The sequence below is a fragment of the Siniperca chuatsi genome, linkage group LG18, assembly GCF_020085105.1.
Source record: "Siniperca chuatsi isolate FFG_IHB_CAS linkage group LG18, ASM2008510v1, whole genome shotgun sequence".
Lineage (NCBI taxonomy): Eukaryota > Metazoa > Chordata > Actinopteri > Centrarchiformes > Sinipercidae > Siniperca > Siniperca chuatsi.
This window is the reverse complement of record NC_058059.1, coordinates 28,205,277-28,228,683: the sequence shown is the minus strand read 5'-3', so window position 1 is coordinate 28,228,683 and position 23,407 is coordinate 28,205,277. Positions and strand designations below refer to the sequence as shown.

At 41.5% G+C, this 23,407-nt stretch overlaps 1 protein-coding gene across 11 annotated transcripts in view; it reads left to right on the top strand.

Annotated features, from left to right (window-relative positions):
• Positions 1-22,944, top strand: part of LOC122865819 (3'-5' RNA helicase YTHDC2) — a 46,655-nt gene extending 23,711 nt beyond the window's left edge. For 10 of the 11 annotated variants that reach the window (XM_044174713.1, XM_044174715.1, XM_044174708.1 and 7 more), the window contains 15 exons: positions 367-447; positions 544-626; positions 821-926; positions 3,288-3,407; positions 3,546-3,818; positions 10,235-10,361; positions 10,697-10,902; positions 11,441-11,630; positions 12,671-12,762; positions 14,523-14,642; positions 15,430-15,581; positions 17,402-17,576; positions 19,180-19,389; positions 19,566-19,748; positions 21,994-22,944. In XM_044174713.1, coding sequence (XP_044030648.1) covers positions 367-447; positions 544-626; positions 821-926; positions 3,288-3,407; positions 3,546-3,818; positions 10,235-10,361; positions 10,697-10,902; positions 11,441-11,630; positions 12,671-12,762; positions 14,523-14,642; positions 15,430-15,581; positions 17,402-17,576; positions 19,180-19,389; positions 19,566-19,748; positions 21,994-22,065 — 2,190 coding nt within the window. In that variant the 3' untranslated portion in view covers positions 22,066-22,944. The remainder of the gene's footprint in view (positions 1-366; positions 448-543; positions 627-820; positions 927-3,287; positions 3,408-3,545; positions 3,819-10,234; positions 10,362-10,696; positions 10,903-11,440; positions 11,631-12,670; positions 12,763-14,522; positions 14,643-15,429; positions 15,582-17,401; positions 17,577-19,179; positions 19,390-19,565; positions 19,749-21,993) is intronic. The other variant, XM_044174714.1, reaches the window with a different exon arrangement.
• The last annotated feature ends 463 nt before the right edge of the window (positions 22,945-23,407 follow it).

Below are 23,407 nucleotides of genomic sequence, written 5' to 3'. Positions count from 1 at the left end.
AAGTCTGCAACTTAAAGAAAAATTATCGGATTTATATGCTCTTTATATTATTATTTATATTATACATTATATAATTGGATTTATAAGTGTGATAAAACTCACACAAAATAGATTGAAAATGTGTGTACATTTAAAAACTTTTTTTTTTTCATTAAATCATGTCATCACTTTTTGTAACAATCAGTATTTGTCAGTATACAGACCACATTCATACTATCCCATATGCCAAAATATAGATGCTGAGATCTGCTGCTTTGTACCATAAGTCAATAGCATGGTTTTCCCTTTGAATTGAATTTTACAGGGAATTTATAGGAAATTCACTCACTATCAAACTAGATTATAACTGGTAATTTTTTCTTTCAGATTCTTTCTACTAACATTGCTGAGACGAGCATCACCATCAATGATGTGGTCTTCGTCATTGATTCAGGAAAGGTCAAAGAGGTACAGTTACTCCTGAAGAGTTGGGTACAAGAGTAACAGATACAATTTCACACATGCGGTTAGTAAATAACTGATACATGGCTTTTCCTTTTGTAGAAGTCCTTTGATACCCTCAGTCATGTATCCATGTTAAAGACGGTTTGGATTTCAAAAGCCAGCGCTCTGCAAAGGAAGGGAAGGTAACATAAACAATGTCCATATTCAGAATTTTTTATCTCATCAACAGATGTTCAGTCTTACATCTCACCTGATATTCCATACTTGTGACTAAATGTGAAAGCCTCTGTTGCTGTTAATATCAGTTTTTACCCACTGATATAAATCTAAGTTCGAATCATCTAAAGAATCTACTGAATGTGTGACGTGTCCACAGAGCTGGGCGCTGCAGACCAGGGATTTGCTTCCACCTCTTTAGTCGACTCAGGTTTAACAACATGCTGGAATTCCAGGTTCCACAGCTGCTGCGGATGCCACTGCAGGTAGCGACACACACACACACGTTTATCAAGCCAATTCTTTTTTATTTTTCTTAAACACTGACTTTACAGGTTCACGCTGGACGATAAATCACTTATGTATTTTTTTTTAATCTACTGCAGTTACAAAGACAGTTAGTGGAACATGTTTAAAATACCACAATAATATTAACCAGAAAAATCATATTAACAATCAAAATTAAATTCACAGATGTTGGTAAGACTTTATTTGAAGGTGGGTTCATAAGACTGACATGACACCTGTCATGAACATGAAGGAGTCTTTATGAAGGTTTATGACTGTTGTCATTAAGTGTCATTCGGTCAATTATGTCACTTTTAATGCAGAGTTGACATTGTTTGAGATGTCTTTGTTATGACAACTTGTCATAAACATGCCATAGCAGGCCTAATTATCAAACTCAAAGAAACTATTTAGCTTTATGTGTTAACATTACATTATACTGTCATATGTGCTTGGTTTTGATGACTGTCATGAGACCATTATAACTGTGTCATTAATAATTCCCTTGACCTCAAGTAAAGTGGAACCATTTGAACGTGTCATAAAGATGTCAGTACTTTTTATTAAACTGTCAAATGCTTTTATGACTGTCATTGACACAATTATAATGGTCTCATGACAGTCGTCATAACAAAGACATCTCAAACAATGTCAACTTTGCATTAAAAGTGACATATTTGTCCGAATGACACTTAATGACAACAGTCATAAACCTTAAAACTCCTTCATGTTCATGATTCATGTCATGGTTGTGACGGTGTCATGTTAGTCTTATAAACCCAACTTCAAATAAAGTGTTTCCCAGATGTTTTTTGCACCTTACATAACAGGTCTACAAACATGTTTTCTGTTTTTCCCCACTGAATTACTTGCTTTTAATTGTGAATTTAATTTTTTATATATATATATGTATATATACTTTTTTTTTTACATTCCTCACAGCAAGAGTTGAAAATTTATTCCAAACACTCATAGTTTTTCCACAATATAGATGAATGCACTGCAACTCGTTGGCAAAGCAACGATTGTTGGAAACATACTGAGCATAGTGATTATGAAGTGGATTATGCAGCTGGAGTGGTTTGAGAAGTTTCAATGGATGTTTTGGTGATTCTCTGCATTTCAAACCCTACAGGCGATACAATTACGGTGGTGTATTCCTTTAAAAGGCATAAACATGAAATACTACAAATGACAAGAACAACATACACACGGGGGGGCGGCTGTGGCTTAGACGTAGAGCGGGTCGGCGGCGGTTCAAACCCCGCTTCCCCCAGCCACACATGTCCTTGGGCAAGATACTGAACCCCAAATTGCTCCTGTGAGTGTGTGTGAATTAGTTAGTTTCTTTGGACTGATGTGCAGTTGGCACCTGCCATGAATGTCTGTGAATGTGATATGTAGTGTGAAGCACTTTGAGTGGTCGAAAGACTAGAAAGGCAACAAAATTGTAGGAAAAACCAGTAAGGTTTTACCCAGGTTTTAACATTTTTTTGGAGATTTCAAAAATGAGCATTTTGTTAAACCTGTGGCTGGGCTGTCCCAAACACCAAGGTGTCTTTTACATCTGTAGCTGTTTCAGTTGGTCCAGTTTGAGGTGTAAAAAAAAAAAAATCATATGTCATCATAAAGCATAACATTACGGGGCCATATTTACTGTGTGGCTGTAAGAGTAGGACACAAAAACACACCTCTGATTTAACTCCTATTCATTTTGTTTTGTTAAAATCCCTGCACTCAGGTCACCATGATTGCTTATCCAGATTATTTAGAAGACTGCTGAAGCCTCATATTACCTTTGGCTGAACTTATGCAGCGATGATCCTAGTGATGTGATTGGCTGAGAGTGTATTTATTAATCACTACACCCTCTGATTCATATTCCACTTCACCCAGCTCTTTTGCACTTTGAGCTGCTCCACCTACATAAACCAAAACAGCCGCAGTCCGTGCTCTCCGGACCAACCACATAGTGCTGGTCGTTGCACTTGCTCGATTAAAATATGGCCCAAAGTGTTATATTCGTATGTCACCTATATGTTTGTTGTTATGCTTGCTGTATAATCATATGTCAATGCGTGTAAGCCGTTATGTTCAACCACTGAATTTTAGCCTCCACAAGCATGATGTCCTGGCCCTGCCTGTCTGCCTGGCTTGAAAGTCAGCAATAGGAAGAGCGAGAGCAATGGCTACTATCACTATCAGAGTAGTTTGCATTTTTGAGGATTCTTATAGAATTAAGTGAATCTTCATGAGCACCAACACAGCGCTACTTGTGCAGCACTATGCAAAAGACTTAGTAATAGCCTGTAATAATGATAATATGTTGTGTGTGTAAGGAACTGTGTCTTCAGACCAAACTGCTGGCTCCCTCCTCCTGTCCAGTAGCTGAGTTCTTGTCCAAAGCTCCACAACCTCCTCCTGCACATGCCATTAGGAACGCTGTGCAGATGCTAAAGGTAACAAGTACAAACAAATACTACTATATACCTCACTTCATTCTGAGCTCAAGCACAGACAAGCCTACACATCCACTTACAGTATATAAGTCAATAAGTCATTGAGTTTGTATTGACTCCCTCCACCTTTCTCTTCAGACAATAGATGCTATGGACCAGTATGAAGACCTGACTGATCTGGGCTATCACCTGGCTGATCTACCTGTGGAGCCCCACCTGGGCAAGATGGTGCTGTGCGCTGTGGTGCTGAAGTGCCTAGACCCCATTCTAACCATTGCCTGTACACTGGCCTATCGTGACCCCTTCATCCTTCCCGCCCAGGGCTCTCAGAAAAGAGCTGCTCTACAATGCCGCAAACGTTTCACTTCAAGCTCCTTCAGCGACCACATGGCCCTGCTGAGAGCCTTCCAGGTAGGCGGGGGTCCATAAAAGATGTGCGTTTTGAGGTAAATGTAGGAAGTGCTTGATTTGAGGGGAGATGTAAGCGGATGATCCCATCCTGGGTATTAGGACCACCAAGTGGTCACAAAATGATTAACAAGTTAGGAAAGAAGAAAAAACATATAGTAGTAGCCATGCAAAATTGCCGCCTGGGCTGTGAAAGCTGACGCTGGGTCCCAGTTGCAATGCTTTATCTCTCCAACAGGAGGAGCAGTGATTATGGAAGCTGAACCGGTTTACTGCCATCAGACTGCTGTGACCATACAAGTTTGCAGCTGGACATTTTCGTTGACCCAGTGCGCCTGAAATCAGCTGTTCGTATCATATTTGATATGTATGAGGGAGTGTGCTTCCCACACAGAGCATACTTTTAGTGAAGCGTTTGTTATTATCATATCATAAGGTCATGAAAATATTATGATGAAGCTTTTTGTAAAACACTGACACAGATTGTTGTTTTAATGCATTAGCTAACATAAAATATAGGCTATTGTTCAAATTCATGATAATACCTTCTATTCTGTGCCATGAAAGCTCCAAGAGATGCATTATAGAACTACGTGAAAAATGAAAGCAATATGGGTGGGAAATGGATGATATATAGTAAGAAATAACTGTGTGTGTGACTCATCTGTGCAGCTGACTTTATCTGCTGTTAACAAGGCATATCATTTATCTAGCAGTGATGTTGCTAGGTACACGTCCTGCATCTCCGACGCATTAAAATCTGAAAGGACGCAGTAAACTCACTGTCCAGGGTTGTTTAATTCGGTGTGTATCTGATCCACTAAGCAGCATGTATTTTAGTGAGAAATCTTAATTTTTGAATCGCCTCTCATTCCCACGGCCTTCTCCCACTAACATAGTGCAGCTATGTAAGGAATTGTTAATATCTCCTATTTGGCGTAATAGAGAGCGCAGGGAGCTTCAGTTTAATTCAAACTGCTAATACTGTATGTTTTATTTTTTTACGTTTTGTCACCACTTCAGAAACACTAGATAACTGCTAAGTATGAAAAAGCTTGTCTGGCATTGACTGCGGGTAGTTATTGGTTTGATTAATGGTTGTATTGATTACTGACGGTGGCTGATCTGGCTAATTATCAGCTAATTGTACTCAGTTTCTAACAGCAGTATGCTCATATAATATGACCTCTTTCTGTCAGCAGCTCAAATGACCACCTATGGCTCCCAGGGACTCACTATATTGAAAACTTATTAACATCAGCATACACGCCGGTACAGCAACGTGCAGCAGGACAAAATGGCACAATTTATTTTACACAAACAAAGAAATTATTTGATGTATTACATTCGATGCCGAATTTAAAGACACAAATATTTAAACATTTTCTTGTAGACAGCCTTTCAGAAAGTGTATAATTTCCCCTAATCCAACAACTCAAAGAACTGCAATTTTTTAAGGGAGTCTGGGGACTTTCTCCCTGGTGATAAAGGAGTATATAGCGGTTACTGTTAACTGTATTTGAAAAATTTACCATCAGTAAAATGTTGTGTTCTTTCATAATTTTAGTGTAAATGGTGACATCAGTTGAAACAATGTATTCACAAACATCTGCTGCTTATCTTGGCAGGTAAGAAACATTTTAGACTGTTCCCCTGCTTCCTTTTGTGTGGTAATTATAGCCAATAACACAATATACAGTGTTTTTTGTTTAAATGTAACAAAATTTGTCTACAGTATCTCAATGGAAAACGGTCACAATCGAGACATGTCTGGCGATAAACAATACCCTGGAAACAATACCCCGGATCATGTTTACACAAACATTTCTGACAGCTACAAAGCTCTCCCTCGCCCCCACTTTGGTCAATCACAACTCATTTCCCTGCTTCTCCTGCCTACTTAGACCCAGCTGAGAAAAAGGGCCAAACCATCAGTAAAAACAGTTGAAGTGTGGACAGATGAATCTACAGCAGCTCTACATGACTGTTTTGAGTGCACAGACTGTCTCATGTTCAGAGATGCCACCACGCAGGAGAACCACATCAATCTTAAGGAATATACCATATATCATCAGTGACATCATACATCAGCAAACGTGTTGATGAGGTGGTGATCACAAAGACACTAAAATCTTTCCCCAACAAGAAAGCCTGGATGAATGGAGAGGTGAGGGCTCTACTCAGATCCAACAAAGCTACCTTTCGGTCTGGTGACAAGGAAGCTTACAGCACTGCCAGAGCAAGACTGAAAGCTGGCATCAAGGAGGTAAAGCTGAGACATCAGGAGAGACTGGAGAGAGACCACAACACCAGCAACACCAAAGATATGTGGCAGCCGATCAAAAACATCACAGGCTACGAAAGCAGGAGTGCCCCCATCATGTGTGAGGCCACATTACCAGATGAGCTCAACACATTTTATGCTCGTTTTGATCTCCCCAACAAAAATTCAGCTGTAAAGTCCACTCTGCCTCCAGAGGACCATTCACTGTCAGTATCCACAGCAGATGTGAGAAGAATCCTGCTGAGAGTGAATATGAGTAAAGCTGCTGGGCCTGATAACATCCCTGGCCGTGTACTAAAAACATGTGCCAACCAACTAGTTGATGTTATTACTGACATTTTTAACATATCACTGTCTCAGGAGATTGTTCCCACCTGCTTCAAGACAGCCACCATCGTCCCTGGACCTACAAATCCGCAGTGTCTAGTCTAAATGTCTACTACCCTGTGGCTCTCGCCCCCATTCTGATTAAGTGCTTTGAGAAACTGGTTCTCCAGCACATAAAGAACAACATCCCAGCCAGCCTGGACCCTCACCAGTTTGCTTTCAGAACCAACAGACCCACAGAGGATGCCATTAGGTCTGTCACGATAATTGCGTTATAGACTTATTGCACGATATATATATATATATATATACATGACCTCGATAATTTTTGCTGACCTCGATATTGCCCGTTGTGTTTACATGCGTGTTTGTTTACATAAGGATGTCACCAACATTTTAGCCATCATGATACCAGAATAAACAACAGGGTTTTCCCTACCATTATAGACTTGGGGCGCAGTGCTTAAGCATTTTTTCACTTTTTCACAGCATCTAAGCCAAATGAACAGAAAAAAACTGAAACATTTTGCTGTCATTTCTGGTCGTGCTGCGTCTGTCCTCACAGTGTCTGCTCTCCTCAGCTCAGACAGCTCCTCTCTCCACACTCACCATGTTACCAACTTGGTGCCATTCTTGCTAGATTTATCGACTTTTCAGACCCTCTTAGCGACTTTATTTCTAAAAAGCGACTAGCGACAAATTTAGCGACCTATTCAGACCATCAGGGAAAAGGCGAGAAATATATTCATATATTATATTGTAATTCAATCCTCAGAGTAATCGCAGTCCTCACCTCTTCTGCCAACAGTGCCGGGGTCTCGTCTCTCCCTCTCCTCTTGCGCCATGTGCTGACATTCATTAAGTGCGGGGTGTGGGGCAGCAGGTCTGAGCCTCTCTCTCACTCTTTCTCTCCGGATTTCAATTCAATTTATATTTCAATTTTTATCTCATTGCGCTTTTCCTATGGAGCAGGTCTAGATCGTACTCTTTATAATATTAATTACAGAGACCCAACAAATCCCAGACATCCCGCATGTCTGGATCACAGTGTTCCTATAGCTTGTAAATATGTAAATAGTTTGATCTCCTCCCTCACTTTGTAGATTTTTTTTAAAAATCTGTTGATTTCAGCTCGAGTATTCAACAAATTCAACCCTACAAACTTAGCACTCTGGGCATGAGTACCACACTCTGTAATTGCATATTGGACTTCCTTACAAACAGACCCCAGACAGTTTGGATTGGCACACACACCTCCTCCACTCTAGTGCTCAACACTGGAGCCCCCCAGGGCTGTGTGCTCAGCCCCCTCCTGTTCACGCTGTACACCCACGACTGCAGCCCCCGACATGGAGACAACTCTGTTGTGAAGTTTGTAGATGACACCACCATCTTCAGCCAGATTACAAACAACAATGAGAATTCATATATGGAGGAAATCAACAATCTTACAGGGTGGTGCACAGAGAACAACCTACTGCTCAACGTCAGAAAACCAAGGAGCTGATCATTGATTTTAGGGAAAAGGAGGCAAAGACACACACCCGTCTACATCAGTGGAGCTAAGGTGGAGCAGGTGAACAGTTTTAGGTTCCTAGCAATCAGCATCACAGAGAACCTGACATGGTCCTCTCACTTCTGCACCCTAGTAAAGAAAGCTCAGAAACGACTGTATTTCTTAAGGACACTTGCTGCCATCTGGCAAGAGATACAGAGATACAGATCCGCTGTCGTACCACCAGACTACAGAGCAGCTTCTTTCCTCAGGCTGAGACTCCTCAACTCCACGTTATCCTTCACACTGCACCCATAGACTGTATAAAATATGGATATAGTCTCCATGACGTCATCCATAGGTTTCTGAAGTTCAGTGTGTTGGATCCGGCCATCTTGTCAGTGCCTGACTACGCCGGCTCCCGGCTAATCCAAAAATAGGCAAAGACTTGGAGCGTGGGTGGAGCTGAGGCGGGCTGAATGAAGCCTGGTTGCTGAAACCAGCCACCTGTGATGGCACCCACCTGTCACTCAAAGCGGCCCATCCTTAATTATGCATAACTTCAACCCTTAATATAATTTAAACGGGTGAGTTATATAAAAATTCACCCCCTCACAGCTGTCGTGAACGGGGAAATTTATATATATAAAGTAACTGTATATATTGTTTTATTTTTATTCTATTCTAATTTTAAATATTTGCAGATATGTTTGTGTGTGTAGCGTGAAGAGATCATCAACTTTCATTTCATTGTGCAGCCCTGTGTTGCAATGTAATGTGTGTTACATAAAAAGAAAGAAAGTATTTTATAGAGCCCACTGCGGAATTTAGCTCTCTTATAGTCTGCTACTTCCTGAGCCTAAACACATCATTAGTATTAGAGTGTACCTTTTTGTTCTCACTTAATGGGCCATGTGTCATCTTAATAGGTCTCCGAGCCTCAGCAAACTAGATTGTCAGTGTAAGGGCCTTTGTAACACTGAGTACAAATTCTGTGTTTTGTTTTTTGCTACTTACTGTAGAGCCCAAACACAGCAGACGGAGTGGAGAATTTTTTTGTTTTTTACTTCAAAGCCATTAAGGTGAAATGTAAGGGTAGGGCCACTCCCAGTGGCTGGATAATATCAGCCAGCTGACAGCAAGAGAGCTTCTGGCTGGGAGCTGCAATTCTGGTTGGGACTGTATTTCTGCTAACCAAAATAATGTTTATTTATCAGATTTTTCTCAAATCTTTTCTTTTTCCTGTGAAATATATACTAGTTTTACCTCTTCAGGTCTCCAAAAAGTGTTAAACTGAAACATGTCTGAATGGTATATAATTGTTTAGTTGAACTGCTCACATCTTACAGTCATGTGTAACCTGTGATAACAGGTAGGGATGACAGGAAGATCTTGCATAGTCAAGCTGAAAATAGTGGACTGTATGATGTTTTCTAAGCAGGATTTATTTCAGCTTAAAGGGGGACACTGATTTTCGGGAGCAAATCACCCTTATGTACCCAGGCATTCTAGAAACATAAATGCTGTTCCTTCAATTCATCTGCAAGATTAAACCAAAATGAAATTCCCATCAAAAAGTCTGCAAGTATGACATGAAACGTATTGTCCCACATTAAACACGTTTAGATACTACTTACTGTTTTAAAGAGAAAATATTATTCAGAATATGAGAAATGGATATCTATTTTGTTGTTAAAATGCAGAAATGACAAATATAAATTACATTGAAACAATTGGAGTTGTTTTTGTTTTTTAAGTGGAGTGGCCTGGCAAAGCAGTGTTTACTGGGGAGCACACAATTATTGTTATTCCTGCTCACAGCCATACAGCAGTGACAGCCATGATATTCTCATCCCCTTTTTATGGGGGACCTGTGCAGCATATTATGTTATGTCTCTTTGTAACTGTTGCAAGACAGCAGAGAAATTCAGGAGGTCATTTAGGCATTTAGGAAATCATATCGTCATCAATATCACATATTTTTCCATTGTAAACTGAATTTATTGAATTCTCAATGAACTGTCTAAATCTCATATGATTAATTCCCATCCCTTTTGAACAGAACATCTAGAAGCCCAGAATTTTCAACTAGTCATATAGTAAATGATAATTCCTTCTTATTGTTTTCTCTGTTTTGATTTGTTTGTCCTAATTTATCATTTTCTTGTTAAAGAAACATGTTACCATTACATTTATTGTTATTAATGTAATGTGTGACAGTTAATCATGTCACAAATATGCAGCCACTTCTCGTAGCCCTAGTTGAAAGCTAGCATAGGATGTTTTCCTTAATGTTTGTCCTGTGTGGTTCAGGCATGGCAGAAGGCCCGCAGTGACGGCTGGGAGAGAACCTTCTGTGAGAAGAACTTCCTGTCCCAGGCCACCATGGACATGATACTTGGCATGAGGACACAGCTGCTGGGACAGCTCCGTGCTATTGGTCAGTTCCACTTTCATTTCCTTTATATCCCATTCTCACTCCACCACGTGTATGACCCAACATCACCAAACTGCCTATTAACTATTATTGGCCTTTTGGTTTTCTAGGTGTCATTATCACATTAACATTAATGCTGCAACAAAGTCCAACAATCCCTCACAATAATAATCAAAGTCCTGTAATACAAAAAATACCAATATGGAAGTCTGTATTGGCTGAAACTCAGTTTCGTGGGACTTGGATCAGGGAGAAAACACCTAATCAGGACATTTCTAATTTTGATAGTTTTTGTCAAATAAAGGAATGAAGACAAAAACAGTCTCTTTGTCCCCCAGGCTTCGTACGGGCCCGTGGAGGCAGTGACATCCGTGATGTGAATCTGAATTCTGAGAACTGGGCCATGGTGAAGGCAGCCCTGATAGCTGGCATGTATCCAAACCTGGTGCATGTCAACCAAGAGACCTCCCTGCTTTCTAGTAACAGGGAAAAGAAGGTCCACTTTCATCCCACGTCTGTCCTGAGCCAGTCCCAGTTCAAGGAGGTAGGAAAACAAATCTTTTCATTAATATGTAAATCTGTCTTTGCAGTGTGGTCTGATCACAGGAGGGACCTTAGGTGTGAATCTGATACAGCATTCTAGTGAGGCTGACAGACGAAGAAGAACAAAATGAAGACTTTGGAGTGGCCTAGTCAAAGTCCTGACCTGAATCCTATTGAGATGCCGTGGCATGACCTTAAAAAGGCAGTTCATGCTCAAAAACCGTCCAATGTGGCTTAATTACAACAATTCTGGGCAAAGATTAGTGGGTCAAAACTCCTCCACAGTGCTGTAAAAGACTCATTGCAAGTTATCGCAAAAGCTTGATTGCAGTTGTTGCTGCTAAGGGTGGCCCAACCAGTTATTAGGTTTAGGGGACAATCACTATTTCACACAGGGCCATGTAGGTTTGGATTCTGTTTTCCCCTAAAATCCTTACTCTTGTTGAGAAATTCTTTCAACAGACTGAAGTTAGACAGACAGGAGCAGTGCGAATGAAAGGGTTTTAGTTGCGTGACTGTGTGTGTTTTTTGCTTTGCAGAACAGCCCAGCCAAATCGGCCCAGGCCCTTCCCACAGACTGGTTGATCTACGATGAGATGAGCCGAGGCCACAGGATGGCCAGTGTCCGCTGTTGCTCCATGGTGACTCCAATCACTGTGGCCATATTTGGAGGTTGTGCCAAACTACCCAGCTCTGCTCTGCAGGAACCTGCTGTACAGAAAGCTACTGGTAAACAAGTCCCAAAAAAATGAAGCTGCAGTTCTATAACAGTTATGTGAGCCAAGTTAGTTATTAGTGCACATTTTGTACACTGAAAAGTATGTGTATGTTGTTAGTAAAATGTCATGTTTTTAACACACTAGCAACATGGCCTGAGTACGGCCATGTCTGTCTGACAGCCCAAGACCCTTGCCCACTGACCCCTTGACCTTGACTGACCCCTAGTCTAACACTGCTAGACCATGTGCACTCTACATAATCTGCAAAAAGCTCTCCATCTCAAGCTCTGCATAGAGATTCTGTCCACAAACTAATTGGTGACAAGGCACAACCCTGGTAGAACCGAACACCCATAAAGAATATGCTATGAGCCCCCTGATGGCTCATACTATCAGCCGCAGCATCCCATATTGCCACAGTACTCCCAACAAAATACCCTGAGGGACGTGATCACAAGCCTACTCCAAGTCCACAAATCACATGCAGGCTGGATGAGCAAACCCCTATGACCTCTGCAGAATCTTTGCAAGAGTAAAGGTGGTCCACTCTTCCATGACCAGACAGAATCTGCATTGTTCCTCCTGAATCTGAGTCTCCTCTTCCAGCACCCTCAAATCAGATTTCCCAGGGAGGCTGAACATACTCTGATAACTGAATTGAGTGTAAGCCAAGTCATCACAACCTTATCCAGATACTTGAGCATTCTCTCCCAGAGAGATGGGTCTGGCTTCCCTTTACAACATGGCCTCCTCTCCTAACAATGTTATTCTTTCACCATCTGACAGGTTTGATTTGCTAGAACCTCTCTGAGGCCAACTGAAAGGAGACATGGCCTTCCCAAATTCCTCAAGTCTTAACTGTTGTTAAAGTCACTTTTCACAATGTATTTCATGTGGGGAAAAAAAAATTAGTAAGACATTTAATCTTTTGAATTTCATGGTGTTTTACGAAGCACTCTTTCCTGATGAGTGTTTTATGACAGACGTTGATTTAGGAGCCTGTCTGTGCAGATTCAGTCTTTGTCTTTGTCTCCATGTTCTCTCCTTCAGACGGTTCACTGGATGACATCAGTGACAGTGAGACAGAGGATCTAGCTGAGATGAGGATCGATGACTGGCTCGTCTTCCAATTGGACATAGAGGTCAGGGAACATTACTGTCAACACTGACCTTCCAAACTTTTAAATCTTACCATATGAATTTTAATGAGATTTTTCCTCATATGACACCTGTCATGTGTTCTGTCATTGGTTACCAACCTTTTTGGCTTGTGGCCCCTTAAAACAAATCAATGTCTACTTGTGACCCAGCAGTGTATATTAAAACACTGTAAACATAAATATGTCTGACAGAATCGCTGCAACATTGGGAAATCTCAGTTTTGGGTTTGCTGGATCTTAGCTCAGCCTTTATACATTTGATCACATGATTCTCACTGACAGGCTAAGCCTATTTGAGTCTACTCTTAGTTGGTTTTAAGCCTATTTACTTGATATAAAACAGTAGCACTTGATGACGATATCTCTGAAGTGCCTCAAGGGTCTGTTCTTGGCCCTATTTTATTTTCTATCTATATGCTACCGGAGGCCTTTAAATTCTTTTATGTGGACGACACAACCTCAGCAAACAATCTAGCCCAAACAAATGCCTGGAGATGAAAGGCTGGCTGTCCCAAGATTTTCTCAAATTAACCTGTAATCTATCAAATCAAGCTGTAAACTTAGAATTTAGGTTCCAAAGGAAAAAACGGACTGGAGCACACTGACTTGAAGCCTTTCATTTTGCAAACTGACTAAAGTTTTGACACTACTGTGTCTTCATCAGAGTCAAAAATGGCAAAGACAGAAGGCAAACACATATATAGTCAACCTAGGACATGTGTTGAACAGGTTTTCAAATATGTCGGATAATGGATCCAAGGGTGGGAGTTGCCATAGTCAATGTCCAAGTGCCACACCCCATGCACCGTCATCACATCAGAAACAAAAGAACACAGCCATATCTTAAAGCTACAAAGATACAAGTACAGAAAGTACAAATACTGCATCCATCAAGTGTAATCAATTAGAGGAAACATGACAAATTCTATTCTTCATATATATATAGATATAGATATAGATATATATATATATATATAGAGAGAGAGAGAGAGAGAGAGAGAGTGTTGTCTATGCCACCACCTGTAGGAGAGGGTGAGATTTTTTCTATTCCCCAGAACTTAAATGATGCTGCAGAGCCACGGTTAGCCTGTGTATAATGGCCAGCAATAGCAATCCAACATAAACTAGACCACAGGCCTATTTCAGCATGCGCCCTGCTGCAGTTTATGAAGGATTTCACAGTAGTGTCAAAACGTTGGTCTGTTTGCACTATTAAAGGCTGCAAATCAATCAGTGGGCTCCAGTCCCTCTTGTTCCACGGAAGTCTTCGAGCTGAGAAGCTCCTGGTTCAGCTGCATACTGCTGGAAGATGTGCGGAAAATCCTTTTCCTCTAATTTAGCTGTCACATTTTACTAGTGGAAATTAGAATTCAGTATAACAGTTTTTATCAGGCTCTACACAATGAAGCCCCTCAGTAGAGTTCAGAATTGTTGTGTCCATATAGTATTTTGAAGTCTCTCTGGTCAGCTAACCAGTGTCTACTGGATGTTCCCAGACCCTGGCTTAAAATGAAGGGAGACTATACATTTGTTATCTTTGCCCCTAGACTACAAAATTCTCAAGACTCACTTATATTTCCCTCACTTTATTTAACTGACATTTTTGTTCAATGTGATTTCTCTTTTGTTAATTCTGTTCTGCTGCTCTTATGTTTGTTTCCATCCTGCTTCTTTGATGTTTTGAAATAAATCTTATCTTACTTAAATGCAGTTTTATCTCATGTTCTGTATCTTGTTGTCAGGCTGCAGGGCTGGTGTTTGAACTGAGGCAGAAGTGGCAAAACTTGTTTATCAAGAGGATCCGTTGTCCTTCAAAGCCCTGGTCTCAACAAGACGAGGCCATCATCCGCACCCTGGTTTCTGTATGTCATATTGTCTTTTCTTCCTCTAAGTTTCACTTGGTTTCGTGAAAGTAACAACAACAACAACAACAACATAATAATATAAATCGTGCAACACCAGTGTAAGGTGTCAAATTTAGGGTGAGCAGCTTCAGAGGAGTTGTCCTCATCTTCTAAGACGCAGCCACATGTTAAAAAGTAGGGGTCTGAATTAGGGATCTCTTTATTTATTCATAGTGCTGGTTGCTGTAATTAAACCTTTAAAACAGAAGAAAGCATGTCACATATTTCTGAAGAAATTCCTACCATAGGCTCCTACCAGCCTATACTTGACAAAAGTCTGCCTCACTGGAACTTGTAGTCAAATAAACTATTGTACCCCGATTAAAACTCTGATCTCTGTGCAAAACAGAACTGACATCATTTTCTCTCATATTATTAACATGTTTGAAAATTGACAGCCAGTTTTAAAACCTATCTATCTTTTTAACCATCCATCCCATTGACATGGAAATGTATGTTTGTTTGTATGTTACCAGCTGAGGAGTCTTCACTGCTGTGGTTTGTGTCCCTTGCCTTGTTTCATCCATGTGCTCAACTTTGCACAATATTTCCATGATGCTTCATTTACACTTTGTTAATGCGTACACTTCGATTCATGAGCACCCTGGAGGTGGTTTGAGTGGTTGGATCTCTATCTGAATCCTTAGTGTACTGATATGTGGATATAATGTCTTTGCCTCTGTTGTTTGCAATATGGACACCAGGATGCAGGTTAATGACTGGAGCTCAAACTGATGTCCCTCAGGTGCTTGCAGCAGAGGAGCAGGGGGCAGGCCTGCAGCAGCCCACGGGGATTGGCCAGCGGCCCCGGCCCATGTCATCAGAGGAGGGGCCCCAGGCTTCTGTGAAGAACTCCAAGAACAGCCCCCAACTACCCAACAACACCACCAATGACAAGTAGTCTCTAAAACATTTCCATTGCAGTGTGATGTATTGTGGTGTTTAAAGATATTCATACTTTCTGACTGCCCTGCCCAGCAGTGCAGTAAAGATCCATATCAAAGTCAACATTCCTCCTGTAGGCTCTGGTTGTACTGTTACATTCTTCTTAAACAGCAGCACCTCTAATCCTTACAGTGTAACGTCTGTAGAATAAGAGAGAGAGAGAGAGATAGATAGAGTACTTCTGATTCCAAAGGGAACATGCGGGGGCACAGCAGCAGCTCTGAACAAATCACAGAAACAAACAAGGCAGGTGAGAAACAAATATAATTAAAAGGCCAAATTATATACAATAACTAAAATAGATTCAATTACAATAAAATAAATGAGAATAGAGAGCCTACTGTATATTGAATATATGAATATGAATCATTTACACTATGTATATACAGATGGTTCTTTTGAGGGTCTAAAGTGCAAAAGAACCAGTGAGTAGTCTGTCTGTTACATGAGGATGTGAGGTGAGTCTTCACTGCCAGAGGAGTCCTCTGTCCCATTGCACAGTGTGACGGCAGCTGGCAGGAGTGACTTCCTGTAGATCTCCACTGTTTGACCAGCAGGTCGTGGAGCTGATGTGAGATGTTCCACAGCTAACTCTAGGGGCTCCAGAGTCCCCAGCACAGAGCCAGCCTTCCTGATCAGTTTGTTCAGTTTGTTTATGTCACTGGCTCTGATGCTGCTGCCTCAGCAGAGAGCAGTGAATTATTGCACATAATAACACTAGCTACAACAGACATCTTGCTGTACGCACTGAAGGACATCAGCTTCCCTAAATAGTAAGGTCTGATCTGTCCCCTCCTGTAGACAGCCTCAGTGTTGCCCTACTAGTCTAGTCTGTTGTCGAGTTGAACTCCAAGATATCTGTATCCCTCCAGCACCTCCGCACCCTCCCCAAGAATGGAGATGGGGTTTCAGAATCCTTGCTCTTCTGAAATCTATCACCATCTCCTTGGTCTCGCAACATTCACGAGTAGGCTGTTGCTCCTACACCGAGTGGTCCACCAGGTCTCTGTACTCCTCCTCCTGTCCACCGCTGATACACCCGACAACCGTAAAGTCGTCTGAAAACGTCTGCAGATGACAGGGCTCAGAGCTGAAAGGCAGAGGTGTACAGGGTGAAGTGGAAAGGTAAGCAGACAGTCCCCTGTGGTTCTGCTGTCCTGCTCACTGTCAGTAATCCAGAAGACTGGAGGCCTCTCTCAGCAGCAGGGGCTGGACTGTGTTAAAGGCACCGGAGAAATCCTGTTCCCGGTAGGCTTTTAATTTGAAACATGTGCAGGAAGTGTTGAGTTTCATTGACGGAGGCTTAACAGTACTCGAAAGCAAGGCAGAGTAGAAGCGATAGGAATTACAAGTGAATGAAAACAGTATTTGTGTCAAAAATAGAAACTCAAAGCAGCAGTGGTGAGTATGACCTGACTGTTGTTGCACTGATGGAATTAGTGCTGTGTAAATGTACATGATGCTGATTTTATCAAGACAACAGGTAAACATGGAGGAGGTGTTGTTTGCATCAACAGGAGCAGATCAGACAACAAGACATCTGACGACAATATGATAAAATATACTTAAAATATAAAACAGGAGAAATCAGAAATAAAGGCCAGTGTCTAATATAAGCCTAGCCTGTTTCATACGAAGGCCGGTTCTCTCTGCAGTTGAGGTAAATAAAGGAAGGCCCAGGCTGGTGTTTGAGAATGTAGGATAATCAGTCTAGTTATTTCATGTTTCGCTTCATGGTCATACTACTGCAACATTTCACCACTTCCCCTCAGGTCCTGTAGGATACCAGCAGCCTCAGGCCTGCTTCAGATGAAAGCACACAGCAGAGATGAGGCCTCACTGCCCATAAATGAGCTCTCTGATGACCCTCCCTCCTCCAGTAATTCTTCCTGCTCTGCGATCTTGGACAGTCCTTCTGACAGCCCCTGTCCCTCCTCCTCAGGAAAGGTATTCACTGTCTGCCAAGCAATGTTGATCCTCCTAATTAATTTTTTTTTGTTATCTTTTGTGACCTTTTAAAGCCCCTATGTGTATAATCTTTGAGTGTTTAGAACAGCCGATGCAGTTATTTGTAGGAAAACTGAGACAATCCTGGTGAAAACTGTTGCAGTCTGTGTTGTTCTTAGTCCTTCATTCTCAGTGTTCTTGATCAAATTCATTTGGGGGAACGTTATGGCGATGGCGTATTGTCGGCGACAGTGTCTTTTTTGATACTACCAATAGAAGTTGCTTGACCGAGAAATCCTACACGCACAAGCGTACTCCATCATTTTATCATTACATTTGTGCCGCATTGTCGGACTCATGATGGACAGTGTTAAAAAAAAACCAACAAGAATCTAAATTGATGCATCAGAACCAGAGATATCCTCTTTTTTTATTCCACACATTGTTCTTCCTTGTCAAAACGGGGCGCCTACATTACCCACAGTGCAACTGGACCGTTTGGTCAGAGACTGGGGTGTGTTATGCTAGTAGCGGCTAATGTAGCCTGGAGCCTCTGCAGCAGAGATGAGCAGCGGGCTACAGAGGTCTGCTAAGCTCACTTCTTTCTAACTTTGAAACTTGGAGTCTTCAGCCCCAACCGACGCTGACTCGAGTGACATCACTCGAGGACATTTATCAGACTGCACACAGCTCCGTCTGGAGACACTAAAGGCTTCATACTACTTTTTTCAAATGGGCAGTAGAACTCGCCAACACCTGGAAACACGCTGAAGTGGAAAATCGGTGGAGTTCAACTTTAAAAAATGGTTTGTCTGTATTTAACATGGGGCCACATCAAGGTTTTGCCCCAGCAAAGTAACAGAAATCAGCGTCACTAAAAAATAGTGTGTGCGGCTCAATACAGTATGTATTTTATATGTACATATTTTTTCAGAATCCAGTTATTGGCAAAGTATGTTTAAAGATGAAAATGTGCTTTTCAGTAGCTCTCAGTATAGTTAATGCTGTACTAATGTACTGACTGTAAGGCACAGGAAGATATACACAGACAGCAAAGATGAAGAAACAATCATAAGCAAACATGAACTGAAATGGTTCCTTAGTCAAACAGTCAACTCAAACTCATTAATATTATACATAATCGGTCCAATATTATATGTCTTAAATAGCTCAGCATCAGATCATATTTAGTGCAGTTCAAATCAGCTCAACTGCAGCATTGCTAATTTATATTGTCAGTATTAGTCAGTGTCTTCCCAAACTAAAAACATGCTGCAGTTTGCTGTAGGCTTAGTAAACAACCCCCACTGTGTTTGTCCCTTAAATGGGAGGATGCTAATGGAACATTCCTGAATTTACCACTTTATCAACCACTTTGTCAGCTGTCCTGTGGTCATATCTGATTTAATCAGCAGAGGACATTAGTTTGGGTCTCTGAGGCCAGGGGCAAGAGCTCGTGATGATGCTGTGCTGAAGCCTCTGTAAAGCTTCTTATTTGGGCCGGAGGTGCAGGTCACCCCCAGAGCCTTCAGTGTTTTGGATTGACATGAAGGTCCTTTTTGTCCGTTTAGCTATGCTGTTGTTTTCCTCCCCTTGTTCCCAGCAGGTCTCAAAGCCAGTGTCGCCCCAGCTGGCCTTTTCATCAGTGCGGTACTTCATCATGAAGAGCAGCAACGTCAGGAACATAGAAATTTCTCAGCAGAAAGGTATCTGGTCCACCACACCAAGCAATGAGGCCAAACTCACCAAGGCCTTCCTGGAGAACAACCTCATCATCCTCATCTTCTCTGTTCAGGGCTCTGGACACTTCCAGGTAACACTGTGACAGATGAAAAAACTAATTCTATAAAACCTGCATCATGCTATATGTAAGTTATGATCAGAATTTAGACCATATGTGCCAGAATATTCACCCCACTTTAAAAGTGCAATATGAATAAGGATCTTTAAAAGAAAAAACAAAACCGATGTATTTTGTCTTTTTCACAGGGCTACGCTCGCATGTCATCAGTCATCAGTCGGGAGAGCTGCCAGGACTGGGGCTTCATGGGACTAGGAGGGGTTTTCAGTGTAGAGTGGATCCACAAGGAGAGTCTTCCCTTCCAGTGCACCCAACACATCCTCAACCCATGGAACGACAACAAGAAGGTCCAGATCAGCAGGGACGGACAGGTGAGAGGACGGTGCATACACATGGTGCAGCCGAGTCTGCTTCCTGTCATAGAGGCAGTCCCAGTGGCATCCTGCTCCCAGCAGATTACAGTGCATCTGGAAACTTTTCACAGCGCTTCACTTTTTCACATTTTCTTATGTTACAGCCTTATTCCAAAATGGATTAAATTCATTATTTTCCTCAAAATTCTACAAACAATACCTCATAATGACAATGTGAAAGAAGTTTGTTTGAAATCTTTGCAAATGTATTAAAAAAAAAATGGAAAAAAAAATCACATGTACATAAGTATTCACAGCCTTTGCCATGACACTCAAAGCTGAGCTCAGGTGCTTCCTGTTTCCACTGATCATCCTTGAGATGTTTCTAAAACTTGACTGGAGTCCACCTGTGGTAAATTCAGTTGATTGGACATGATCTGGAGAGGCACACACCGGTCTATAAAAGGTCCCACAGTTAACAGTGCATCTCAGAGCACAAACCAAACCATGAACTCCAAGGACTTGTCTGTAGACCTCTGAGACAGGACTGTATCGAGGCACAGATCTGGGGAAGGGAACAGAAACATTTCTGCAGCATTGAAGGTCCCAGTGAGCACAGCGGCCTCCATCATCTGTAGATGGAAGCAGTTTGGAAGCACCAGGACTCTTCCTAGAGCCGGCCGCCCGGTCAGACTGAGCGATTCGGGGAGAAGGGCCTTAGTCAGGGAGGTGACCAAGAACCCGATGGTCAGTCAGAGCTCCAGTGGTTCTCTGTGGAGAGAGGAGAACCTTCCAGAAGAACAACCATCTCTGCAGCACTCCACCAGTCAGGCCTGTATGGTGGAGGGGCCAGACGGAAGCCCCTCCTCAGTAAAAAAAGGCACATGACAGCCTGTCTGGTTTGCCTAAAGGCACCTGAAGGACTCTCAGACCATAAGAAACTAAATTCTCTGGTCTGATGAAACAAAGCTTGAACTCTTTGGCCTGAACGGCAAGCGCCATGTCTGGAGGACTCCAGGTACCGCTCATCACCTGGCCAATACCATCCCTACAGTGAAGCATGGTGGTGGCAGCATCATGCTGTGGGGATGTTTTTCAGCGGCAGGAACTGGGAGACCAGTCAGGATTAAGGGAAAGTTGAATGCAGCAATGTACAGAGACATCCTTGATGAAAACCTGCTCCAGAGCGCTCTGGACCTCAGACTGGGGCGAAGGTTCATCTCCCAACAGGACAACGACCCTAAGCACACAGCCAAGATCACAAAGGAGTGGCTACGGGACTCTGTGAATGACCCTGAGTGGCCCAGCCAGAGCCCAGACCCGAACCCGACTGAACATCACTGGAGAGATCTGAAACTGGCTGTGCACCGACGCTCCCCATCCAACCTGATGGAGCTCGAGAAGATCTGCAAAGAAGAATGGGAGAAACTGCCTAAAAATGGGTGTGGCAAGCTTGTAGCATCATACTCAAAAAGACTCGAGGCTGTAACTGGTGCCAAAGGTGCATCAACAAAGTATTGAGCAAAGGCTGTGAATACTTATGTACATCTGATTTTTTTCATTTTTTATTTTTAATAAATGTGCAAAGATTTCAAACAAACTTGTTTCACGTTGTCATTATGGCGTATTGTTTATAGAATTTTGAGGAAAATAATGAATTTAATCCATTTTGGAAAAAGCCTGTAACACAAAATGTGGATAAAGTGAAGCGCTGTGAATACTTCCCGGATGCCCTGTAATCTGCTCTTCTCATGGCCATTGTTTCATACTTAGATGCATTTTATTGTCCCCAAGGGCAGGGCTCCAGAGTACGACCGTTTTGGTTGCACATGCGACGTTTTCCCAGAATTCAAGGTGATGTGAATTGACCAAGAGCCAGAGATATTCCAAATTAGATAAAACTGCTTGATAATTGATTTAAAGAATGAATTATCCAAAGTGTTCCTAATGGATTCACAAAGAACAATTCAATGAATGGACTAATCATTTCAGCTCTATTGTATATTTTTCTACAGTCAGCATTCTGTCTCTCTTCCTGAAACAGTTTATACAAAGTTTGGCAATAGTAATGTCCAAAAACTGTAAAGATCACATTGAGCAGGTCAGTAGAAAATATCACAGGTTGATAGTGTTATGTCTCTGCAAGCAGGTGGTGCACTTCCTTTGCCCTTTGATTTGTGGAGAAACTGTCAGTTGCTTTCATGTTAACTAGTGTAATAACTGCATTTTAAACTTTTTCCCATCTCTCTTTTTTCTCATGTAGGAGTTGGAGCCCCAAGCAGGCAGCCAGCTGCTGTTACTGTGGGGGAGAAACTCTGGGAATCCAATTCAGTAGAGGAAGAGCAGACCTCTCTGCACCATACTCACCAAGTTTTGTTCTTACTCGACCAAATCTGGCTCAGACTACATGCATACATTGTATATTGATTGAAACATGTATTTTTCTATCAATTAGAGGGCAGATCGTTTAGATATTACGTTTTATTTCTATTTTGCCTTAAACAGCACAAGGACTGCACTACCAGTTAAGGCAAGATGGCAGGACAATGGAAGAGGGACTGATTCATTTGAAAGCAAAAGTTCAACTCAAGTCTTCTCCTGTTTCTCTGTTTTGTCTATTTAATAAGTAAGTTTTCAATCAGTTTTTATGCCTTGTATTAAAAATGGTACTCGTGTTCTTATCAAACAGTATGACCATAAAATGTCTGATTGAAAAAAGAATCTGACATGAATTAGAAAGGATGAAACATGTTTGTATCACAAATGTGTCACTGTTTTAGTTTGATAAATACAGAAGCTATTAAGTTCTTTCAGATTGTTGTAATGATGTCCAGTTAGTTTTTATGGAAATGTTTTGACAGACTGACGTGTGTACACTATTTACAGCACATAAACAATGCTTCTCTGCTAAAACGTTCTATATGTTGAAGCTTTGCTCGGATGATGTTGTAGTGCCTCAGGCTCTATTGGGCATCATCTATTTATGTAACTCATTTGAACACATTTGTCAACTTTTTGCAAATGTTTCCTGGATGAAGACAAAAAAAATCGTAATATATGTTGTTAGGATTTGAACCTTGAAATTTAAACTTGTTTTGCTGCTGTATGAGGAGAGGTGAAAAAGTGAACTTTTGACTGTTGAGTTAAGGCATCCTCATGATTGTGTTTATGGGATGACAAAAATAAATAGTGATTTCATCTTAGAACCCTGTTACCAGTGTGATGTCCTCATTCACTAACAGTGTCCTCTGACTGTCCAGCTGCCAGAATCCACACGAAACAAGACAAGATGATAAAACTGTTGATACATTCCTCTAGGTCGCCTTCAATTATTACTGTGTGCTCACAGCAATTAGCAAGTGATTTCTGGACTTTTTTGTCCTGGGTTTTGCCTCTCAGGCTGTGCTAAACACACTATGAGCTCTGAAGACACTACTAAGGGCTGAATAAAACTTGCTTGTACTGCCTTTAGATCTTTTGGGGGAAATCAATCATTTAATCTGAATTTTGATTGACAGGTGACACTAATCATTCTCTTAATTGAACACCAAAGATAATTCAATAAAGGATAATTTGGAAGGTATTTTTAAATAAAGATGCAAATACATGATTATCAATTCAAGTCAGTCCAGCTTCTATCAATGAAACTTAAGTACATCAACATCAGAGACCACTGA